At 44.5% G+C, this 19245-nt stretch overlaps 3 protein-coding genes across 4 annotated transcripts; 1 reads left to right on the forward strand and 2 right to left on the reverse strand.

Moving 5' to 3' along the window:
• Window positions 1–2094: 2094 nt before the first annotated feature.
• Window positions 2095–8346, forward strand: LOC133911621 (la-related protein 1B-like). 2 transcript variants are annotated; one of them, XM_062353947.1, is made up of 6 exons: window positions 2095–2704; window positions 2801–3275; window positions 3356–3509; window positions 3591–3681; window positions 6487–6585; window positions 7634–8346. In XM_062353947.1, the coding sequence occupies exons 1-6, from the start codon at window positions 2432–2434 to the stop codon at window positions 7955–7957; spliced, it is 1416 nt and encodes a 471-aa protein (XP_062209931.1). In that variant the 5' UTR covers window positions 2095–2431; the 3' UTR covers window positions 7958–8346. The 2 variants fall into 2 exon arrangements, with proteins under 2 accessions (XP_062209931.1, XP_062209932.1); XM_062353948.1 differs by having other exon boundaries at window positions 3362–3509.
• Window positions 8347–8887: 541 nt separating this feature from the next.
• Window positions 8888–9784, reverse strand: LOC133911622 (heavy metal-associated isoprenylated plant protein 27-like). The gene is made up of 2 exons (XM_062353949.1): window positions 9620–9784; window positions 8888–9367 (listed from the first exon to the last, which is right to left on the reverse strand). The coding sequence occupies exons 1-2, from the start codon at window positions 9698–9700 to the stop codon at window positions 8981–8983; spliced, it is 468 nt and encodes a 155-aa protein (XP_062209933.1). The 5' UTR covers window positions 9701–9784; the 3' UTR covers window positions 8888–8980.
• Window positions 9785–11119: 1335 nt separating this feature from the next.
• Window positions 11120–14405, reverse strand: LOC133911623 (chloroplast protein FOR GROWTH AND FERTILITY 2-like). The gene is made up of 2 exons (XM_062353950.1): window positions 13863–14405; window positions 11120–12104 (listed from the first exon to the last, which is right to left on the reverse strand). The coding sequence occupies exons 1-2, from the start codon at window positions 14154–14156 to the stop codon at window positions 11286–11288; spliced, it is 1113 nt and encodes a 370-aa protein (XP_062209934.1). The 5' UTR covers window positions 14157–14405; the 3' UTR covers window positions 11120–11285.
• Window positions 14406–19245: the final 4840 nt, after the last annotated feature.

Below are 19245 nucleotides of genomic sequence, written 5' to 3' on the forward strand. Positions count from 1 at the left end.
AGAACCGGATGAAGACACTCTTTATATAAAAATTGTAGCTCTTAATGAGATTTACAAGTTTATAGTTGATACTTTTTTATTATAAGTTATTAATATGTTCAATAATTAATATAAGCTTCAATCCATATATTAGGCACTTGTAGCTTCTCCGAATTCTCTCTTAACATAATTCCTTCTATGAGAGTATATTGTTGATTTGCTTGTTAGACCTCTAATGTAAGTTGATTTTTAGATACGCAGAATAGGTGAATAATTATAACATATGTGATATATATGGTTGCTGCTTTTACTCAATATCCGAATAAACATCTGTGATTGACAATGTTTGCATCTGACTCATCACATATTCGAATAGTATTCGTAACAGAGACTATCTACATCTGTGTTGAGAGTTAATCCTCGACAATGATTCTAGGGTATACCGGTCGAGGGGCACGTGAGCAACGCTTGCGGTGTATGTGTGTTTATGTGTGTGATGAACTCAAGAATATAGGAGTTATCCAGGTTCAGACCTTCCGAAGGATAACTGCTCTATGTTATGTGTATTTTGTTATCAGAGTTTGTGAACTGGTTACAGATGAGTTTTCACAACTCCTCGTTCTCCATCCTCATACAAACCAGGTCTTCCTCTCTTTATATACTAGAGAGGAGAAAAACTTACAAGTGAGTCCCGTTTAGCAGACTCATATCTGGCTAGATATTTTACTATTAGATTATCATTATGGAGAACTAAGTGATCCCAACTTACTATGAGAGCTCCACGTGCCCGTCCCATCCATGGAACGTCTCCCTTTGTGGACCCCGGACGCCCGGCATGTCCCATCGTGAGCCGCAAGATCTTCTGTCAAATTGTCCCGTCCCTGCGCTCTGTAAGTCTACCTACAAAATTGTCCACTTGCCTGGTCGTCTTACATACCTTGTCATGTACGTCGTGCGACACCACGTCGCCCCGCAAAGTCTCATCCCGTAGCATTTAATGCTACAGGATGGGGCCAGACCCAACTACGCGCGATCATGATTTTGTTCACCGGATGAGGTGTCTAGGGAAGAAAAATACTTGAGTAGACAACATAAATGCGACTAAACGGGTTAGGTAAAGACTGTCCTTGTGACCAGTAAGAACTAGTTTGTGGGATCACATAATATCACTAGGAGACTAGTCGCGGGATCGCATAACATCGTAAGAAGTTTGATCGTGCAAGCCTTGCCCTGGTCATGCGTGTCTCCACTTGATCGCGCAATGGGTCACGGGTCAGAAAATATCTCCTACCAGCTGCGATATGCCTCGTGGGTCCTGTCAGTTAGGATGCCCCCTCACCCAATACTTCAACAATCCGGATCTGTATCTATCAGCATCTATGTCTGATTTCGATTAAGATAAAAAAAATATGAGATGGGATATTCGTCTATATCATATCATATTACACCCCTACTTTAGAGAAATCCATCAATTAATGTAGGAGGCCTATATTAGATGTTTAGGTATGGAAGATAAATAATGAGATATTCAATGTATTTTTAGAATACATGAAATATAAATATTGGATGTTTAATATGAAAGGTAAATAATGAGATATTGAATGTATTTTTAGAAGAAAAATATGATTTAACTTTTCATGATAATTGTTTGATCAACTCAGATAGATGGTGAATATCGATCGGACCTGCCACAATTCGTATATTTTATAAAAATATAGATAGATTAATCCATAACCTCATAAGACCGGTGGAAGTTGGAATCCATAAAGAGTGGAGGGCGATCTTGCAAAAGTGTTGGGGCGGTTGCCGGTGCGCCCCTGCCTTCCGCTGGTGGATTTGTGATCTATAATTCGCTTTCACCGGACGCAGACCCTCCGCGGAGATCCAGCCATCCATCTCTCCATCTCCCCAAGACTTGTCCGCCTCAACAACTTCCAACGCCGCACCCGGGCGGGCCCCGCGCGCCAGCCGGGTAGCCAAGAGGACGCCAGCGCGAGCCGCTTTAGAGCGGTGAGGGCCCCGGAGGCATTGCAGCCGTGGATCTGTGATCGGTCGGTGAGGAGCTGTGCGGGCGGCCCCTGCTGGTTGCTGAGGGCTTTCCCTTTTGTGGCCCACCACGGCAAGAGAGGGATCCCGTCCGCGTCCATCCACCGCCCGTGGGAAGGAAGGGAAGGGGAAGGGAAGGGAAGGGAAGAGCAGCGAGCAACGCAGGCATCGGCTCGGGCCGCAGCCGCACCGCCCCCCTCCTCCCCCGATCCGATCGTCGATCGCCTCCCGCTGCATCGCCCCGCCGCGCGGTAATATTTGGTACCCGCGCCGCCGATCGCGCCATGCCGTACCACTGACCGATCCCGTCCCCGCCCCCGCCGCCGGAGTCGCCGTTCCCGCAATCCCCGCCTTTCGTCTATCGCCCCTGAGAGTGCTACCGACCGATCGGATTAGGGTGTGGACGATGGCGACCAGCGCCGACCCGCATGCTGCCGTTGCGGGCGCGTGGACGCCCCCGTCGGATAGCCCCCCGGCCGCGAAGAAGGCGGGGGACGCTGCCGCCGCCCCCTGGAAGCGCCCGGGTAGCGCGACGGTGCCGGTCGTGGTGCCTGTTGGAAACCCTATCATGGACGCGGACTCCTGGCCGGCGCTGCCAGGACTGGCGTCTCCCCCGCCGGCGGCTGCTACGGCGGCGGCGGCCAAGGCGTCGCCGAAGGCCGCTCCTCCCCCGTCCACTGTGAGTTTTAATCGGTGTTTGATCTAGTTATAACGGAGCTTGAAATTTGTTACCGTTTGATGAGATTGGGTTTTACTGTTGTTGGAATGGTGTCAGGGGGCGGTGATCTCGCCGGTCTCTTTGGGCAATTCCGGCGCTCTAGATGCCAATCCTGATAATGAGGCTCCCATACGCAATCCTGCGGCTCGGCGTGCCCTAGTGATGCCTGCAGGGGATGGGCTGGAGAAGAGTGCCCCTGCCCCAGAGCTGTCGCCGGTGTATGTGCCTAATGCCCGTAGCAATGGTGGTGATCATCATCAGAATGGGCGTTTTGGTTCCCATCCTCATGGCCGAGGTGGCAGCTATGGTGGGGGGAACAGGAGGGGTACCGGTGGAGGTGGAGGACGACGTGGGCAGGAACACCATGGGGGTTTTGATGGACCAAGACGCGGTGGTGGCCGCAGAGATGGCCATGGACAAACTCACCAGCAGCGTGGCCACCAACCCTACATTAGGGCTCCTCCTCCTCCACCACCATTTATTAGCGCTACTCCTCAGGCACCGCATTATGGTGCACCTATGGGCTTCCCTGGTATGTCATGCGTGTGGTTTGTGAGATCATGGAGCTTTGCTATTGTTGTGTTGCATTATTCTGCTTTTCCCTTTTATAAGTTGCAGAAATAGCACCACATGTTTACTATTTTGCGGCACACCCCTCCGAAGGTCTTCAAGGCTTGCCTTTTGTGCCTCATCCGGCAAGCCCTCACGCTATTTCAATTGACCCTATTCAAAAGGAGCTTCTGGCGCAGATAGATTACTACTTTAGGTAGTTGTTCATCTACACTTATGGGAATCACTTGTTTTTTCTGTAACTCTGCTCAAAATTGATCCACTTGTCCTTTTGTAGCGATGACAATTTGTGCAAGGACCCATTCTTGCGACAGAATATGGATGACCAGGGTTGGGTGCCATTATCACTTATTGCTGGCTTTCGCAAGGTAAGTTTGTGGGTCTTATGAGATGAATTTTCTGTTACAATCCACACTGAATTCTATATCTGGTTTCTTTAATCAGGAGTCTAGTAAGCTTCTGGACACTTTCTATAGTTAATTGTTACCACTGAATGAGACAGATTGCATCTAGTGTTGTGCATTCATTTTAATGAGTTGCAAGATAGTAGGAAAGATGTTTAGTACTGTTGTGGTTGATAACCTGGATGACAGAGCTGCATTGTATTGTGCGGGTCTAATCTCTTAGGTACATATGGTTCCTGCAGTTCAAAAATTAAATACCTCTAATAAAACTGTTTTAGCTTGCGTTTTAGATATCTTCTTCCCAGGTTGACTGAATTGTAGCTCTTCAGGTTATGGAAGGTTGGACAGTACGCAAGAGTGGTATTATAGCGTAACTGTCAGTTTAAATATTAGCTAAAATAACTGGAATCTACATTAAGGTTTTGTGATTACTATTAGTTCAATTCACACTGATAAGAAACATGAAATGAATTGACCTTAGTCCATTGCAGACTCGCAGATATTATGGATATTTAGATTCTATCCGGGATAGTTTGCTATATTGGCGACTACCAATGCATGTTTGTCAGAGTTGTAATTCTACCAGTTTCAAATAAAATTGCATAAAAAATACCATCTAATAATATCACAATCATGATAAGCGGTTGCAAAGTCAAATAAAATTGCATGTACTCCTCATGCAAGCAAGGAGTGTATGTCAGCTGTTTGATGGCTGGACCTCCATGGGAGAGTTTTTCACTTGGCATTATATATGTCCGGGTACCTCCTCCTGGAACTGTGCTCGCTAAATTGGGGTTGGAGAGGGGTACATCTAGGTGAGAGGACCCTAGGACACACCGATAGATCAGTATTTATTGATTATTTTGTGTTACAAACAATCCCTCAAGCAGTATCTACAGGCTTGTAGCCTTGTATAAAAAGACTAGGACATACCCTAGGTTGGCAGTTGTAAAATCGTCCTTCTCCTTTATGTAGATGTCACACTGATCCCTCCTTAATCCTTGCATGAACCTAATTTCACCAGGTCCTTCCAGGATCCACTTCTTGAGGTACAGACTCGTCCCACCCTTGACTAGCTGAAGGTGCGACCCTAACGGCTACAGCCTAGTCTTGGAGTGAGTGCCTAGGGCAAACCAGACCCCCACGGTCACCCTCACCTTGCCTATTGGCTGGGTTATTTGATTGTGCTTAGCTGAGTTGAGTGTCAACTTGAGTTAGGGGTCAGGGTAGCCCATAGGCACAGAGCTGTCAAGGTTAAGAGCGAGCCTGAGTTTAGTGCATTCTGTTATGAATTTGTACGATTCTGTTTGATTCGCTTAACTAACTGTATCGTCTGCTGTCATGGATTTGGATAAACCAACCATATGTGTTAGTTGTAGCTTCAGCTGCCACAGATTTGTATGGACTAATTGCTGAGTCATATGCATATGCTATTGTTTATGGTGATACATTTCTTTTGTTCCTGAGTCGTGTGCTATTTCTTCTGACAAAAAGTCACGGTGAATTTGGTGTGCTTAGTCTAGAATCAAATTGCTTTTTTGGGACAGAAATATCCCAACATTGAAACTCTTAGACCTGAAATGCTTGTAAGTATCTTGTTGCTACATATTTAACGCATGTCAATTAAAATGAAAACAAATTCGTGGAGGTCGCTATAGAAGATAGCATTACAAAGCTAGTTCTGTTGGCATAAGAAAGATGTTTTATTTTTCTCAATTTTAGCTTTCTAAACGGCATTTAGCATTTTATGGCTGACTCTGTATGTTCAGCTTTGGTATCATGCAAATTTCCTTTTCTCAGCATGTCCGTTGACCGCCATGAAGCGTGGCAGCAAATTGGTGACAATATCAGTAGGATGATTTTTTGGTTTATCCTACTTTTAGTCACTCACTTTGAGAGTTTATGGTCCTTTGAGTTTCAACCTATGCTTCCAGGATACCCATCTCCATCTAGATGATGTTGATACGATTGAGCTTTCTCCCGAACTATCCAATATGTTTTTTTTGCTTTGCTATTTCCTTGCTTAGTTTTCCTAGAGTTTTAGTGGTATGTTATATTGAATGCACGTAGTTAGGAGCAAATGACTTATACTCCATGGGCCAAGGTATGTACACACACAAGGTAGGTAAAAGACCTAAAACCTAGTGAAATGCCCTGCTAGTGCACATAACTTATGCTCTACCATGCATGACATCATTTATAACTGACCTTTTCTTCTTCTTTTTTGGCTAGGAAATATATTCCTACTTGTTTCTTGCACTATGTTTATTAAGGTAGAAACTTCTAATTTTTTACAAGGTAACCTTTAAGCTAAGCGAAGATTGAATTAGGGTTATTCACTACGTACCTTCTTTTTTTCATTTAACCTTCTAAAGCCAAAGGTTACTATACTCCCTGCACCCTTCTAGTCTGAGAATGATTCATATAATTTTAGAGCATACGAATGATGAAAGTTTCCTGGAATTTTAGTGATAACAAATTTGAAGGAGAGGTTCATATGTTTCATGTGTTAATACTCTTTTCCCCTGTGCGTAGCATTGTTGCTTGTTATGGACGATGTTCTGTGATTATTTCACAACATGCATTTAATCATTTGCACATGAGATATTTTTTGTGACAATGCATCCCTTGATATATGAAAGTGGGTACTACTGAATGAATGTGGTGTCTTTGTGGAGTATAATTGAATCGGATAACCCTATCCATAATATTCTAATAGACAGTTCTTTTGTAAATAGACAGTATTGCTCACTTATCTTTTTCTTACAGGTCCAAAATCTGACAAATAATATACAGTTTTTGAGGGGGACAAATAATATACAGTTCATATTAGAAACAGTCCTGCTATCTACAGTTGTGGAAGTACAGGTAATCTTTTCTTGGTGCAGTTACTGTTCACAGCTTCAAATCAGAATTCCTGTGGCTAAGAAGTATATCAATTAGTACTGGTAGTACACTGTAATACTCTAATTGATTAACCACTAGAAGCATATGAATGTTGTCAAAACATACTACATTGATACTAGAAAGTAGAAACATACAGTGAAGAACTTTCTTATATGTTCATAGTTGTGATGGCAACTGGTGTACAATATAATGATTTTGATCTAGCCAAGCTTAGGTTGTGTCCAAAGGGTGGATTTGTGAACTTAATCGTTGACTAGGTCCTCTGCTAGATTGAGATCACCATTAATTTGTTATTCTTTCAGTCAAGCATAGTTTGTTAAGCAAATTTGGTGTGGTTGCTGGTTAGTACATATGGCATGACTGAAACTTATTGTTGTAGATTTGGACTTCATTTTGTTTTCACATGTTATCACAAACCAGCACAGTTTGTATTCATTTGATTACCTTCTGGAGGCATGTTGTTTTCGTAGTAGGATGATGACCATTGGCAAGCTTGGTCCATATTGATTCAACAAACATTGACTGACCCTGTGTAGCTTGTTCCTTGAGTGACTTCATGTGATTAGTTCATAAGAACTCACAAAAGCACCCTTGAAATTGATGTACTCATGTAATGTAAATCGAGCTTCTGGGTCAAAGTCTTGTAATCAACTAGCATTATCAGCTTGTTGATACCTGCAGTTTGCCAAAATGGAAAGGTGATTTGCATTTCTATATACAAATAGCAATCCAAAACAACATGTGACTCTTCCGTCCTCGATGATTAAATGATACTACAGTAGAAACCTATTGTTAAAAACTTTTGAGATAAGATGACTTTACAACAAAGTTAGCTTTAACTAGTGCAGAATTCAATACACTCAATGCTTTGCCTGGTCACACTACATATCAGATAGTCTTATTTACTCTATTTTGCACATAAAATATAGTTGCACTGCTGTAGTTGGGAGCCACCATATTCACTTTGTACATCTCATTGAAAGGCTCTCTTTTTCTTACGCTTTAACAGGGTGATAAAATAAGGAGGCGTGGAACATGGGAGAATTGGTTGTTTCCAAAATCCAATTATTCTGCTGGAAGTTCTGGTCCTTCGTCCCCTATGACATCTAACATTGATTCACTAGCATCGCAGTTTCTGTTTGTTGGACTTGAGGGGGCAACTTACCACACTAGTCTGCAAGGAATGCCCAGTGAAGCTCTCCTGACAAGATCAGTAACTTCAGGTAGTCTGGGCTATCATGTACCAACCTTGGGGGGACTACACACCAATGGGAGTGGACCAATTTTTGAGCAGAAGTCAGCAAGGAATTTACTCAGGAGCGACACCTTTTGAGGTTATACATAAGAAATATGAAGAACATTGGCAGGCCGAGTTTTCATGGTGACGGCGTGGACCTTATCTACTTGGATGAGTAAAGACCCAATTGGGTAAAGAAACCAAAAAAAAAAAGCATAACTACAAAAATATATAAATGCACAAAATGAATAAAAACCAAAAAAATCAGAAAAAATATAAATGAAAAAAGACTGGTAGCTAGGGTTATGTTGAAGCATTCTGAATTTTGTGTTTGTGCTCTTGTTATTACCTGTTAGGTTTCTGTTCGGATGCTGGTACTTTGTTGGCTCTTGTTGTGTGAACTGAGTTATTACAAGCATCATGAATATCATTCGGGAACTGTTGAAACTGGACATAATTATATAAGTAAATGACATTGTTACTAATCCTGCTGTTCTTTGTTGATTGCTGCGATGGCTTTATGACACACATTTCTTTTCGTTAATTATATTCCTACTAAAGCCTCAATTTTTTAATGGTGCTTGCTTATGTATGTTTTCCTGTAGGGATCTGGTAGTATTACTGAATTGGTGTCCAGTGCTGTTCGTTCAGTTGTTCCACGTGCCCCTAGCCATAGTTCCACATGTCCGGAAGGTTCCATTCTCTTTCTAAAGAAAATTCTAGCGACCCATTGTTAGGACGACATTTTTCGAAAGCCAATGCAGCCATTTCCCATTTATGTTTGGCATGTTGGAATGCTCAATTGCTTGGTCTTGTTTGCACATTTCTGATCGCAATTGAACCATGAGGTCTTGTCAGAAACGGAACGATTAACCCAGTCGCTTCTTTTAAGACCATCGTTTCTGTAGCAGCACGGTATGAGTATGATTGGGTTACTTCTGTTTGCCTCTTAACGAGGGTCTAGTACTCTAGTCTCAGCTAACAAACCCCGAATAAGTCATTTGCGCCATATATATATAGCTACCATCTCGAGATTAAAGACGTACGAAATTATACAGTCGTAATGCAAGCAACCAAACACTCCACAAGACCACAACTGCACAAGCACAGAGCGGTGGATCACATGATGGCGCAGGAGTTTGGGTTGTCGTCGCTGAACGCGGTGGTGTACTTCTCCTCCGTGGAGCTTGCCCGCACGAGCGGCGCGGCGTCGGGGTCGTCGAGCACGTTGCGCACGTACCCGGGCGGCGCCTTCTTGTCGTAGGCCCCCGGCGCGTAGGGGTGCGGCACCACGTCGTACGGCACGTAGGGCCACGGCTCCGCCTTCTTCCCCGCGCGACGGTGCAGCCGCGCCACCACCTCCGCCTGCTCCACGTACCCCGACACCGTCACCTTGTTCTGCTTCGGGTCCACCTCCACGCTGCTCACGCCCTTCATGTCTTCCAGTGCCTTCCTGACCTTGCGCTCGCACCCTTCGCAGTCCATCCGGACCTTCAGTTCCACCTTCTGAATCGACCAACGTCAAACAGAAATAGTTCATCAGTCACCAATCTGTGGCCGGAACGAAAAAAGCTCCCGTTGATCTAAGATCTGTGTCAGCACTTGTCACTGCATTCCTTTTCATATCTTGAGCCACACATGCAGTGACATCGAGTGAAGAATCCTGACTTGTGCCAAGAAATGACAGATGCTGGATCCTCCATGTGAGTATAGCATGGGACGTTGATTGGCGCAGAGAGGCCAGCCGGCGGTACGTACCTGGAACTGCTTGCGCTTCTTCTTGCCGATGATCTTGGCCGGCATTGTGCAGAGCTCGGCGATGAGGTCCACGCCAATCATCCAGGCCAACGAGCTGTATATCGGTCGAGAAGAGGCTTTCGCTCTATTTTTGCCTTTCCGAGACGAGGTGTCTGCGTTTTCTGATGTCTGATGCGGCCGTTGTGCCTTTCCCCCAGCCAGTACTTATACCGATGGAGCTGGATGACTTGAGATGCTTCCCGTGTTCCGGCTCCGGAAGGGAGGATGTTTCTAGTGCACGAGGCCGTGGACATCTTGACCTCTGTACTATATTCCATGTCGAATCATTCCGGGCCTGATTCAAGGTCAAAAAAGCTTTGGGACAACCTTTCCTAGTGAAGATCCTAAAGCAATTTCAGTGTGATTTTACTCCAGTATGATCCTATGCTTCCGTCCAACGGCTTTGGTCCTGTCAGCTTGAAATTGTTCGAGTGCACTCAAGGATGGAGTACTTGGCAGGAAGCCTGAACCCTCTTTTCCCGTCCCTGCAAGGGAAATCATGCGGCACCCTCGCCAGAATTGGCTGCAGGCCGACGGACCACTTTTTTTTTTTTTTTTTTTTTTTTGCTCCTGCAGATCTGGATTGTTCCAAACTCTTCCAAAAAAAGGGACTCTGTCCGGTTGCTTTTCCTTAGACTGCGTGAATCCGTTTTTTTTTTTGACCTTATTTACATGGTCTTCATTTGAGGTAGGGTAATACGGGGCTAAGGTTCGAATTCCTAATCGGCTCGATCCCTTTCTGTGACTTTGCCACTAGGCTACGAGCCTGTTCACACGTGAATCCGCATCTCGTGATCCTTCTACTCTTCTGTTCTCTATTTCGATCGGCCCTTCTTTTGTACAGATTTTTGTTCCTCTGAGCTCTGTCGTCAAACCAAGCTAAACGTCATGGACTGCGACAATCCACTCTGTTTATGTCATTATCTGCAGGCAGAGGTGGACTTAGCATTATAGGAGTGGGGGCACGGGCCCCACTCATTTTTTTTATTTAGTGGACTGTAGATATTTCTTAATGTAGCTCTAACGTTACTGCAGCTAGCAGGCTTCGCTCGATTTCTGATTGGTCCACCCTGCCTGTAGGCTGTGCTAGCAGTCATAGTTGCGGATTCAGGTTGTGGGACGTCGATCGTCATATTGGCATGAACGCGCATGCCATCTTATCGCACAGAATCCACACACTCTTTCGCGATCCTTCCACACATGTTTGCCATGTTCCCTGTCAGCCATGCTTTTGCTAGGATATCTATTCCACTTAGCTCGGTCGGAAGGTCAGTAACACAACCACCTACACGTCGGGATTAGCGCCAACCCTCTCTGTTTATCTACGTGGACACTCTACCAGTAGCCGCTGCATATGCATATCGTGTGAACCTGATATCTCCATATTTGCATGAACGCAAATGCCATCTTATATCAAAGGCCAAGCTATCTTACTGTCATTATCAGATACAATCAGCAACAGATACAGAGCCAAAAAAACTGTGTAAATCACGTATGTGGCAGGTCGAGTTGCAGCGGTATACATTTTGTGGTCTCACAAACAATAATAGCATCTATACCCATCTAACTGCCAACAATACTCTCATCGAAAACAATGTTGCCGAGTTACCTCGTGGAATTAATACAATCAGTACAGGCTGAACCCAAAGAACTGCCCAACCAGAAGAGCTAGTCCCATGCCTACAGCTACAAGTGAAGCAGCCCAGGTCAGTTTCTCCGTTATCCTAGGAACCTTCTCTTTTAGAGCCTCGCTACAAGAACCTACAAAAGCAGTGTAACTCCCCATCGAAAATACAGTGCCGACCAAAAACATGCCAAGAAATGCCGCGCCGGCCAAGCGCGACGGAAGAGCCAACGCGGGCAAGACCATCAGCAGTGCGTCTGGTTGGAGACCATGGACGATTCCGGTGGCAAATGTTGCCAAACCAACTTTCTTCTTTCTGGGAGCTGAAGGGGCCTGCGAAGGCTCACCACCGCCGGTAATACTGCCGTCGACGCCCTCCAAAACTAGGGAGGACTCTTGAACCTCTGAAGCTTCTCGGATGCCCATGCCTCCTATGATAAGGAGCGTGAGGCCTACAACTCTTGTTCCCCATGCACGGAAAACCTCGATGTGCAACCGATCCTTGAGTAACAAGAAGAGCAGGCCAAAAATAACTTGTCCTGCATCATGACCACAGCCCCAAAGGGCACCGACCAGTCCACTTTCAAGTCTTGATCTACCAATCGACAGCGGTGCCAAGGCGACTAGATGATCTGGCCCAGACAAGGTATGCAAGCACCCAGCAAAGAAACCAGCCCAACCACTGCTTAGTAACTCAGTCGTGAGCAGTCTTCCACCCGTTTTCGCTACTGGTTGCACCGATGCATAGGCAGGATGAGGGATGCTAGAGTGTAGGCTGCTAGTAATAAGTGTCATCAATAGGAAAAGGGCAGCAGTGGAAGCCTGTGATACAGAGAATATTTATCACATCAGAACAGGACAGGAAGAAAGGTCAGCAAGAAATTTCAAATTTATGAACAATGGCTGGGGGGTGTGGGCCTCCCCTTTGAAAAAAAAAATGAACAATGGCATAAGCTGGTAAATGCTAAGCTCCTTGTGCACAAGCACAACAGAGTAAACCACAGATCAAGCAAAAGATACAGACTCGTATGGAAAATCATTTAAAATAGATTTAAATTCAAAACATATAGCTTGATAACACTATACCATAACAGCTGTAAAATCTCAAAATTTGAACCTGTAAATGTAATCCCATATAGCATCAGAGTTCAGAACAGTTACTAGCCCTGTTCCTATTGAAAAATGCATGTGTTATACTTCCATTCTCAAATTACTCACCAATTTTGGAACTAAATGACTGAGAGCATATGAGTTTCGGTAGATTAAGCTTTTAGGGCACTGAATTTTTCTAATGCTCCTAGCAAGAGGTCATAAGTACAAACCAACATGTCCAAATGGTTGTTGTACTGTGCCAATAAATCACCAAGAGAATATCAGGATAGGAAATACTACATGTGAATAAACAAAGCTAATATCACTTTATTTAGAAGAAAAAAAGTGGCTATGGAGCTTGTTGCGACCACTACAGTAAGTACATGTTTACGAGAAAGATTCAGGTCCACAACTGAGGAAACCTCAATAAGGTATTATAAACAAAAGGTTATTCAACAAACAGATGATAGAAAGCAAGGTCAGTAGCTAATGAGATGCATTGACATCAATATTCCACACCAAGATTTACCGTTCAACTAAAAGCTGCAATGATTTACATAGATTTTTGAGCTCAGCGGATTACATGGCAAATAGCCAAGACCCTCCCTGCGATCACAAACACTTGGTGGCCCTTGCAACGTAATCAACTAATCTGGGCTTCATTTGTTGGGGAAGACCACAAAAGAAACTTGGTACAAAACTTCTCAAAGCTAACTCAGAGCTGCCAGTTACCATACAGTCTCTTAATTTCCAAATAAAATGGTAATATATGAGTTCTCTGCACTACACAAACTTTGAAACAATTCCATACGCTTCCATAATTCTATTTTATGTTCTTTGAGTTTCATAAAGTTCAGTAGACCTAGTCATAAATAGGCGAGGTGTTGAATTAAAGCTTGGTCTTAGCAAAACTAGGATTGATTCGAAGTAAGATAATACTATCCAAAATTATAGCTATAAACCAATTCGGTGTCCAATCCATTGAAATATTACACTTCAGATGTATTTCTAGAACAAAATTTCCCCTGGCGCATGTTTCAGAAAGGCCACTTCAATTATTCTTTCTTTTCTTTCTATTGTGTGCCTTAAACATCACAGAGCACAAGGCGTGTGAATGAAGAACAGGTCTTGAGTGCCACTGCCTCTCAGTATATACTAAAATTAAGTTATTTCCGTACATTAGCAATTACAGCGGCCGAATGGCAAAACTCATTTTGTAACCAAGCACACTACTTTAAATCTTCGTCCTATGTTATCTTTCATGTTTCATTTTCCTATGCAGAAAGAAAATGGTTATGCTGAAACCAGGATATGCGTGGCGCGACATGCTATCTGATCTTTAAAAAAAGGAGCTTGCGAAACAGAATTACTTACACGGCACGCAAGATTAAGCCAATCGTCAGCACGAGCATATCTTAGCAATTTTACATTTTTCGAACCAAACATTGCAATCTTACATGGGAAAACAAAAGGGAGAAAAGTCGTCACCTTGGGGAGTAGGCTCCCAAGCAGTTTCCACGGGTGCCCAACCGTCGCCGGTGCCGCCGCCACCTCCTTCCTTGCATCCTCCGGCGCGGCCGAAAGGCCCTCATGGCGCAGCGGCGACGCCAGCGCGATCGCGCCGGGGCGCGGAGGCTGCCAGTGCAGCCGGGCCCATGGCGCTACGCCGCCACCCGCAGCGGGGAGGCGCCGGGAAGGGAGGAAGAGAGATCCGCCGGGCAGGCGGATCCGGGTCTGGGGAGGGGAGGGGGAGGAGGCGGGCGTGGAGATGAGCCGCTCCATGGGAGAAGACTAGAAGAGTCCGGGATTGCAACAACTTGTTTTGGACTCGGCGAGGATGAGGGGGGAGCCGGGGAGGGAGGATGTCGGCTCCGGAGCTCGGGAGAAGGGGTTGGTTGGCTGAACGGATGATGGCTTCACGCAGCACATGCACAGCACGGCGCGGCGCGGCGGCTGCTGCGCTTTGAGTGCGGTGGTTGGGGCTGACTCGAGAGGGGTCAGGTCAGAGGGAGGAAGGTGGTGGCGGTGCAGCGCGCACGTTGCTGCTATTAGTCGTGGTGTACTGGTGTACTACCGTGGATGTTAATGACTCGGTCCACGGGAATCCTATTGGAGCGGTTTCGATATTAGTAAATTACAAGGAAGTGTAAAGTCATAAAAGTTGGCACATTGATTTTTCCGTGTTGTTTAGCCGGCTCCGATTGGCATACCCCGATGGAGGTGTCAGTTCGGTGTTTATGTTAAAAAAATTCTATGAATTCTTATTCTTTTTCTTGGACACACATAGTGTCTTTCCTTCTTCCCTACGTGTAAACAACTAAATTAATGTAAAATTAGAAAAAATCAACGAGGGTATGTGTGAAATTGCAACTAAAATAGTGTGCTAGATTGAATTATCTGTGACTATTTAAAAATTTAGTTGACTATAATAGATTTTGTCCCTGCCACACTCGAGTACAGAGCTTGGTTAGGTTGACAGTAGAGTTATACTTGCTATTTAGTGTGAGCATAATTATACATGTATGGTGCTTGATAATAGCGGAGCTCAGTTAGGTAGAACATTGAAGCCAAGTTAGTTACATAAACTGGGGTCTAATAACCACAAAAGAATACTATAAACTTATTTACCTAGCAAATCATTGATATTTAACTAGTCCTTATAAAATTGACATGACATGCAACCTTCTTGATTGATCAAAAAGTTTGACCTAATACCAAGTCATATGCAAGGTAGATTCTTAGTTAAGCGGATAACAAATATATTTGTGCAAAATCATAGTAGTAAAAAAACATAGACATAGTTTCAAACTATGGTGGCTATCTTCAACCCACGCCAACACCAACAGCGACAACCGGATCCACCTCCCCAGGCCAAGTGGGCATTGCACTATGCAAGAGGTAAGCAAACCGGCTTGAGCCAATATCCTATTTACGGACTGAGATCATCTGCATTAAAAATGGATCAATGCAGGGGATCACTATTTGTACAGTAAAACAAGTTTGGTGCTACATTAAACTATATTAATTAATTATCAATTACTGTTGTTATAGTGTTTCGATGAACTGTACAGAGGATTTTGTATTTTGACATTTTACTATATGTCAATTGAAGATCAAAATTTACCACTACTAATAATACTATAAATTAGTATAGATCTTCTGCAATAACTCCTTTACTGCAGAGTATCCAGTTCTCCACGCACGGGCTGCGGCCGCTGCGTTTGCCGAATCGCACGATGGTTTCTTTCCCTAAGCGGGTGATGCGTGTCAGTTGTAGCGCCCGAGGGAGAGTTGGCCCGTCGGCCTGCGCCGCGGAAATACGAAGCATGGGACGGAAGTGTAGGAGTGGGCTGGGTGGGACGGCCTACTTACCAGAGCCGCGAGTTTCGTGGGGAATTCGATCCACCAGGCCGAGAAGAGGCGGGCGCGGGCTTTTCGGCGTGACAGTTGTGCCGTTTTCTCGTGCCTGGACACGGCAACCGAGAGATCGCCAGATCTCTGTGCGCCGCGGGCCGCGGCAGCCGGTGGGAAAAGGTTTGTTTGAACCCACTCGACTTTTCCTCCCCGAACTCAAAAATACAAAAAACATATGGAACCCACATGTCATCCTCTGATTTCCTTTCTTTTTCCTTTTCTCACCCATCTCCTCTGCTCTTGTGCCGTCAGGCGTCAGCCCACCGAGCGTCGTTGCCCTCCTGCACGACCGCTGCAGTCCAGGGGTTCCGGGCCATCCGGAGCGCCCTTTGGCCTTCGCCCCGCCTCCTCGTCACCTAAAGCAACTAAATGTGGCAGAAGAACACCCAAGTGGCGGCGCCACATGAACGATGGCGGTGAAGGAGGAGCTCAGTTGCGGGGCTCTCTCGAGCAATGGAGACAGAAATTGAGAAGCACGTAGAGTTAGCAACGTGCCTAAGGTGCTATGAGCGCGACCGATTCCTCCGAAACTCACTGGAAAAGAGGATCTGAGAAATGGGGAGCCACGGCAGGAGTTGGAGAATATGGCGTCGCCGTCCTGAGCGCTGTCCCGAAACCTGCTTCCCCGACTCCGGTGAGGAACTCTGCCTCCTCCTCACGGATATGGGATTGGAGCAGCGTGGCAGAAAGGGTTGCCGGCACTGCCATCTTCCACCAAATTAGCCCCAGCTTTGAAGTTTTGAGGCAGCAGCGATTTGGATCCAAAGGGTTAGATTCCAACCTTTCATGGCTTCAGCCATACAGGAGAGAGGAGGGATGAATACGAGAGAGCAAAAAATCAACAAAAAGGAAGCCATGGCGGCCATCTCCTGCTGCTTGTAGTGCCATGCGCGCTGGCCACCTCTTGCTCTGCTCTCTGCCGTTGCTAGGTTGGAAGAGAAGACGAGGTGGTGGGACCCACACGAATTTAGCCAGTGGTTAATTTATGATTACTCTGTACATATGGAAGAAAGAAGTGGCGGAAGCAGACATGTGGGACCCACTGAAACTGTTATTTTGTTTAGTGTCTGTCATGTGGGCCTGCGGGAGGGGTACGACCGATGAGGTGGCAAAATTTGGTGACATAGATGCCACGTAAATGCCAAGTCATCAAAACAACTGTTACATCAACTAACACCGTCTTCAACTGGAGCAAGGGATAAAGTGAACGGTTTCGAGAATTGAGGACGTTGGATGTCTGGTTTTACAGTTTCGGGAGGAAATTTGGACACCAGCAATAATTCAAGAGGTTTTTTCCTTATGGGTGCTGTTGGGACTCTGGAAGGCGACGGCTGGCCGTTCCGCCGACGCAGTTGGCCTCGCTGCCGAGCGATATTGGTGTCGGCCTCTGTTGGCCGTTTGGCCGCGCGAATAGCCGTGGTTGGCCACTGACCATGCATGTATCAGTGGCGGTGTATGTCCATTTGTAGCCATAATGCTTGCATAGTGGTGCGCGTACTGAAATAGCATTCCGTACGAGGCAGCATCGACTCATCACGCATCGAGCGGAGTCCAAACAAAAATAATTGAATGACTCATTTGTTAGTATAAAGGTTTAAGTGTTTCATTTGTTAAGATGGATGCACATAAAACTGCTACATGTAATTGTATCTAAAAACGAAAATTTGGATCCGCCCATTTGAAGTGACCGAGGCACTTCTGCAGCCATGTTAGGATATCTTCAGTACTATCTTTTATTTCTAGATTTCGTTCTTAATTTTTTATACATCACAATATTTAAAGTTATTTTTAATTTTTCTTTCTTTTAAAAGTTAGCTCTTTAAAATTTCTCGTCGCATGAATAACTTTTTTCTTCCTATCGACTTTATTTTCATCTCCACTATTTCTCTTTTATCTCTTATCATAATAATAAAAACTAATTATTACTACCTCCGTTTTTCACTTGTCACTAAGTTTTTACTGTACCAATTTTGATCTTACGTTTTTTAAAAAAATTATAAATAACTAAAACTTTCGTATCATTACATTCATTGTGAAATATACTTTATTAGTATTTGATAATTTTAAATATTTATAAATTTTTCGTAAAAAACTTAAGGTCAAAGTAAAAAATAGATGACAAATAAAAAAACAGAGGTAGTAATTATCTCTTATGATTGAAGTTGCCCTTACGCCACCACCCGAGACACCCAAGGTGGTAGGGTGGGCCACGGCATGTCCAGTTGTCCACCACCTCTGGTGCGCGTGCAAATGCGCACTCGTGCTGGTGCCTGGTGGTGCCCGTGGCGCACTCGTTCCCGGACAAACTTGCCACTGCAGCGGCAGGGGCTTTCTCGTAAATACGCTAAACAAGATAAAGCGATCCTAGTACTTCCCTCCTGCAACCACCGAACAATTATTCCAACTACCAGGTCACGGGCGCTTGCAGCCTTAATTTAACCGGGTCATGTTTAATTCCAGCGCTGAACCCAACTACAGTTCGCGAGCAGTAGGAGTAGTACCGAACGCTATAGCCCATTTGTCAGTGACACTTTAAGGAGAGTCCAGAGTAAACATTTACTCCTCTGCTAAACTACGCAAGCTTTTGTCACTACGAGGCTGGAGTAGAGTACTCGCAGTTCCAGATTCCTCCGGCCCACCGGCTCACAGGGAGAGTCTAGAATGTGTTTGGTTGTCAGAGTAGGATTTTATAGACTATATCTAATAAATAGTTTAAGTAAAGTTATATATATGTTAAAAGGAATAGTATTTGATTGATTATATTTGTTTAGATATGTTGAATTGATTTTTTATTTGATTGATTGAATTTGAAATTGTATGAGTGAAAGTAACAGTTAAAATTATAATTAGTTATTTATATAAAAATAATTTTATAATACTAATAGATGGATCATATCCGTTCAATTACGATGAATCGAGGCTCGCTCTTTAGACAAAATGGGATGTATATTTGCATCTGTTTATACAGGCAGAAATAATAGGGTTCTACATCTGCTCAATCAGAATAAGATTGTATATTTACACCGCTCAAATAAATAAAAACAGTGCATAAGACAATAAAACACGTTTTTTATAAAGTTATACACATTTAGGAAGTAAGAGCATCTCCAACCAAGCCCTCTTCTCACCCCCTATCCTACATTTGAGGAAAAAACGATGAAAATTGATCTCCAACCGACCCCCTATCCGACCCCCTTTATTTGAGGACCCCTCAAATCTCCTCCCTCATCCCCTACATTTAGGGGCTCCTCATCCAACCCCTCATTTGGGAGAGAGGGGAGAGAGAGAGAGGAAGAGAGGGGAGAGAGAGGAGAGAGAGTTACCGGATATTAATAAAATAGAGATGATTCGAATATAGGGGGTCAAATATGAGGGGTCGGTTGGAACACGTTGAGAAATAGGGGATGAAATCTGGATGAGGAGCCCCCAAATAAGATGGATAGAGGGTCAAATATGA

Source organism: Phragmites australis, chromosome 3, assembly GCF_958298935.1.
Source record: "Phragmites australis chromosome 3, lpPhrAust1.1, whole genome shotgun sequence".
NCBI classification, from domain to species: domain Eukaryota; kingdom Viridiplantae; phylum Streptophyta; class Magnoliopsida; order Poales; family Poaceae; genus Phragmites; species Phragmites australis.

What these genes read in the sequence shown, in the direction of transcription:
- LOC133911621 (XM_062353947.1), top strand. Translation starts at nt 2,432, where the DNA reads ATGGCGACCAGCGCCGACCCGCATGCTGCCGTTGCGGGCGCGTGGACG. An exon ending in CCGCTCCTCCCCCGTCCACT is followed by an intron (nt 2,705 to 2,800) that starts GTGAGTTTTAAT and finishes GAATGGTGTCAG; the next exon opens with GGGGCGGTGATCTCGCCGGT. An exon ending in CTACAGTTGTGGAAGTACAG is followed by an intron (nt 6,586 to 7,633) that starts GTAATCTTTTCT and finishes ACGCTTTAACAG; the next exon opens with GGTGATAAAATAAGGAGGCG.
- LOC133911622 (XM_062353949.1), bottom strand. Translation starts at nt 9,700, where the DNA reads ATGATTGGCGTGGACCTCATCGCCGAGCTCTGCACAATGCCGGCCAAG. An exon ending in AGAAGCGCAAGCAGTTCCAG is followed by an intron (nt 9,368 to 9,619) that starts GTACGTACCGCC and finishes TGGTCGATTCAG; the next exon opens with AAGGTGGAACTGAAGGTCCG.
- LOC133911623 (XM_062353950.1), bottom strand. Translation starts at nt 14,156, where the DNA reads ATGGAGCGGCTCATCTCCACGCCCGCCTCCTCCCCCTCCCCTCCCCAG. An exon ending in TTGGGAGCCTACTCCCCAAG is followed by an intron (nt 12,105 to 13,862) that starts GTGACGACTTTT and finishes TCTGTATCACAG; the next exon opens with GCTTCCACTGCTGCCCTTTT.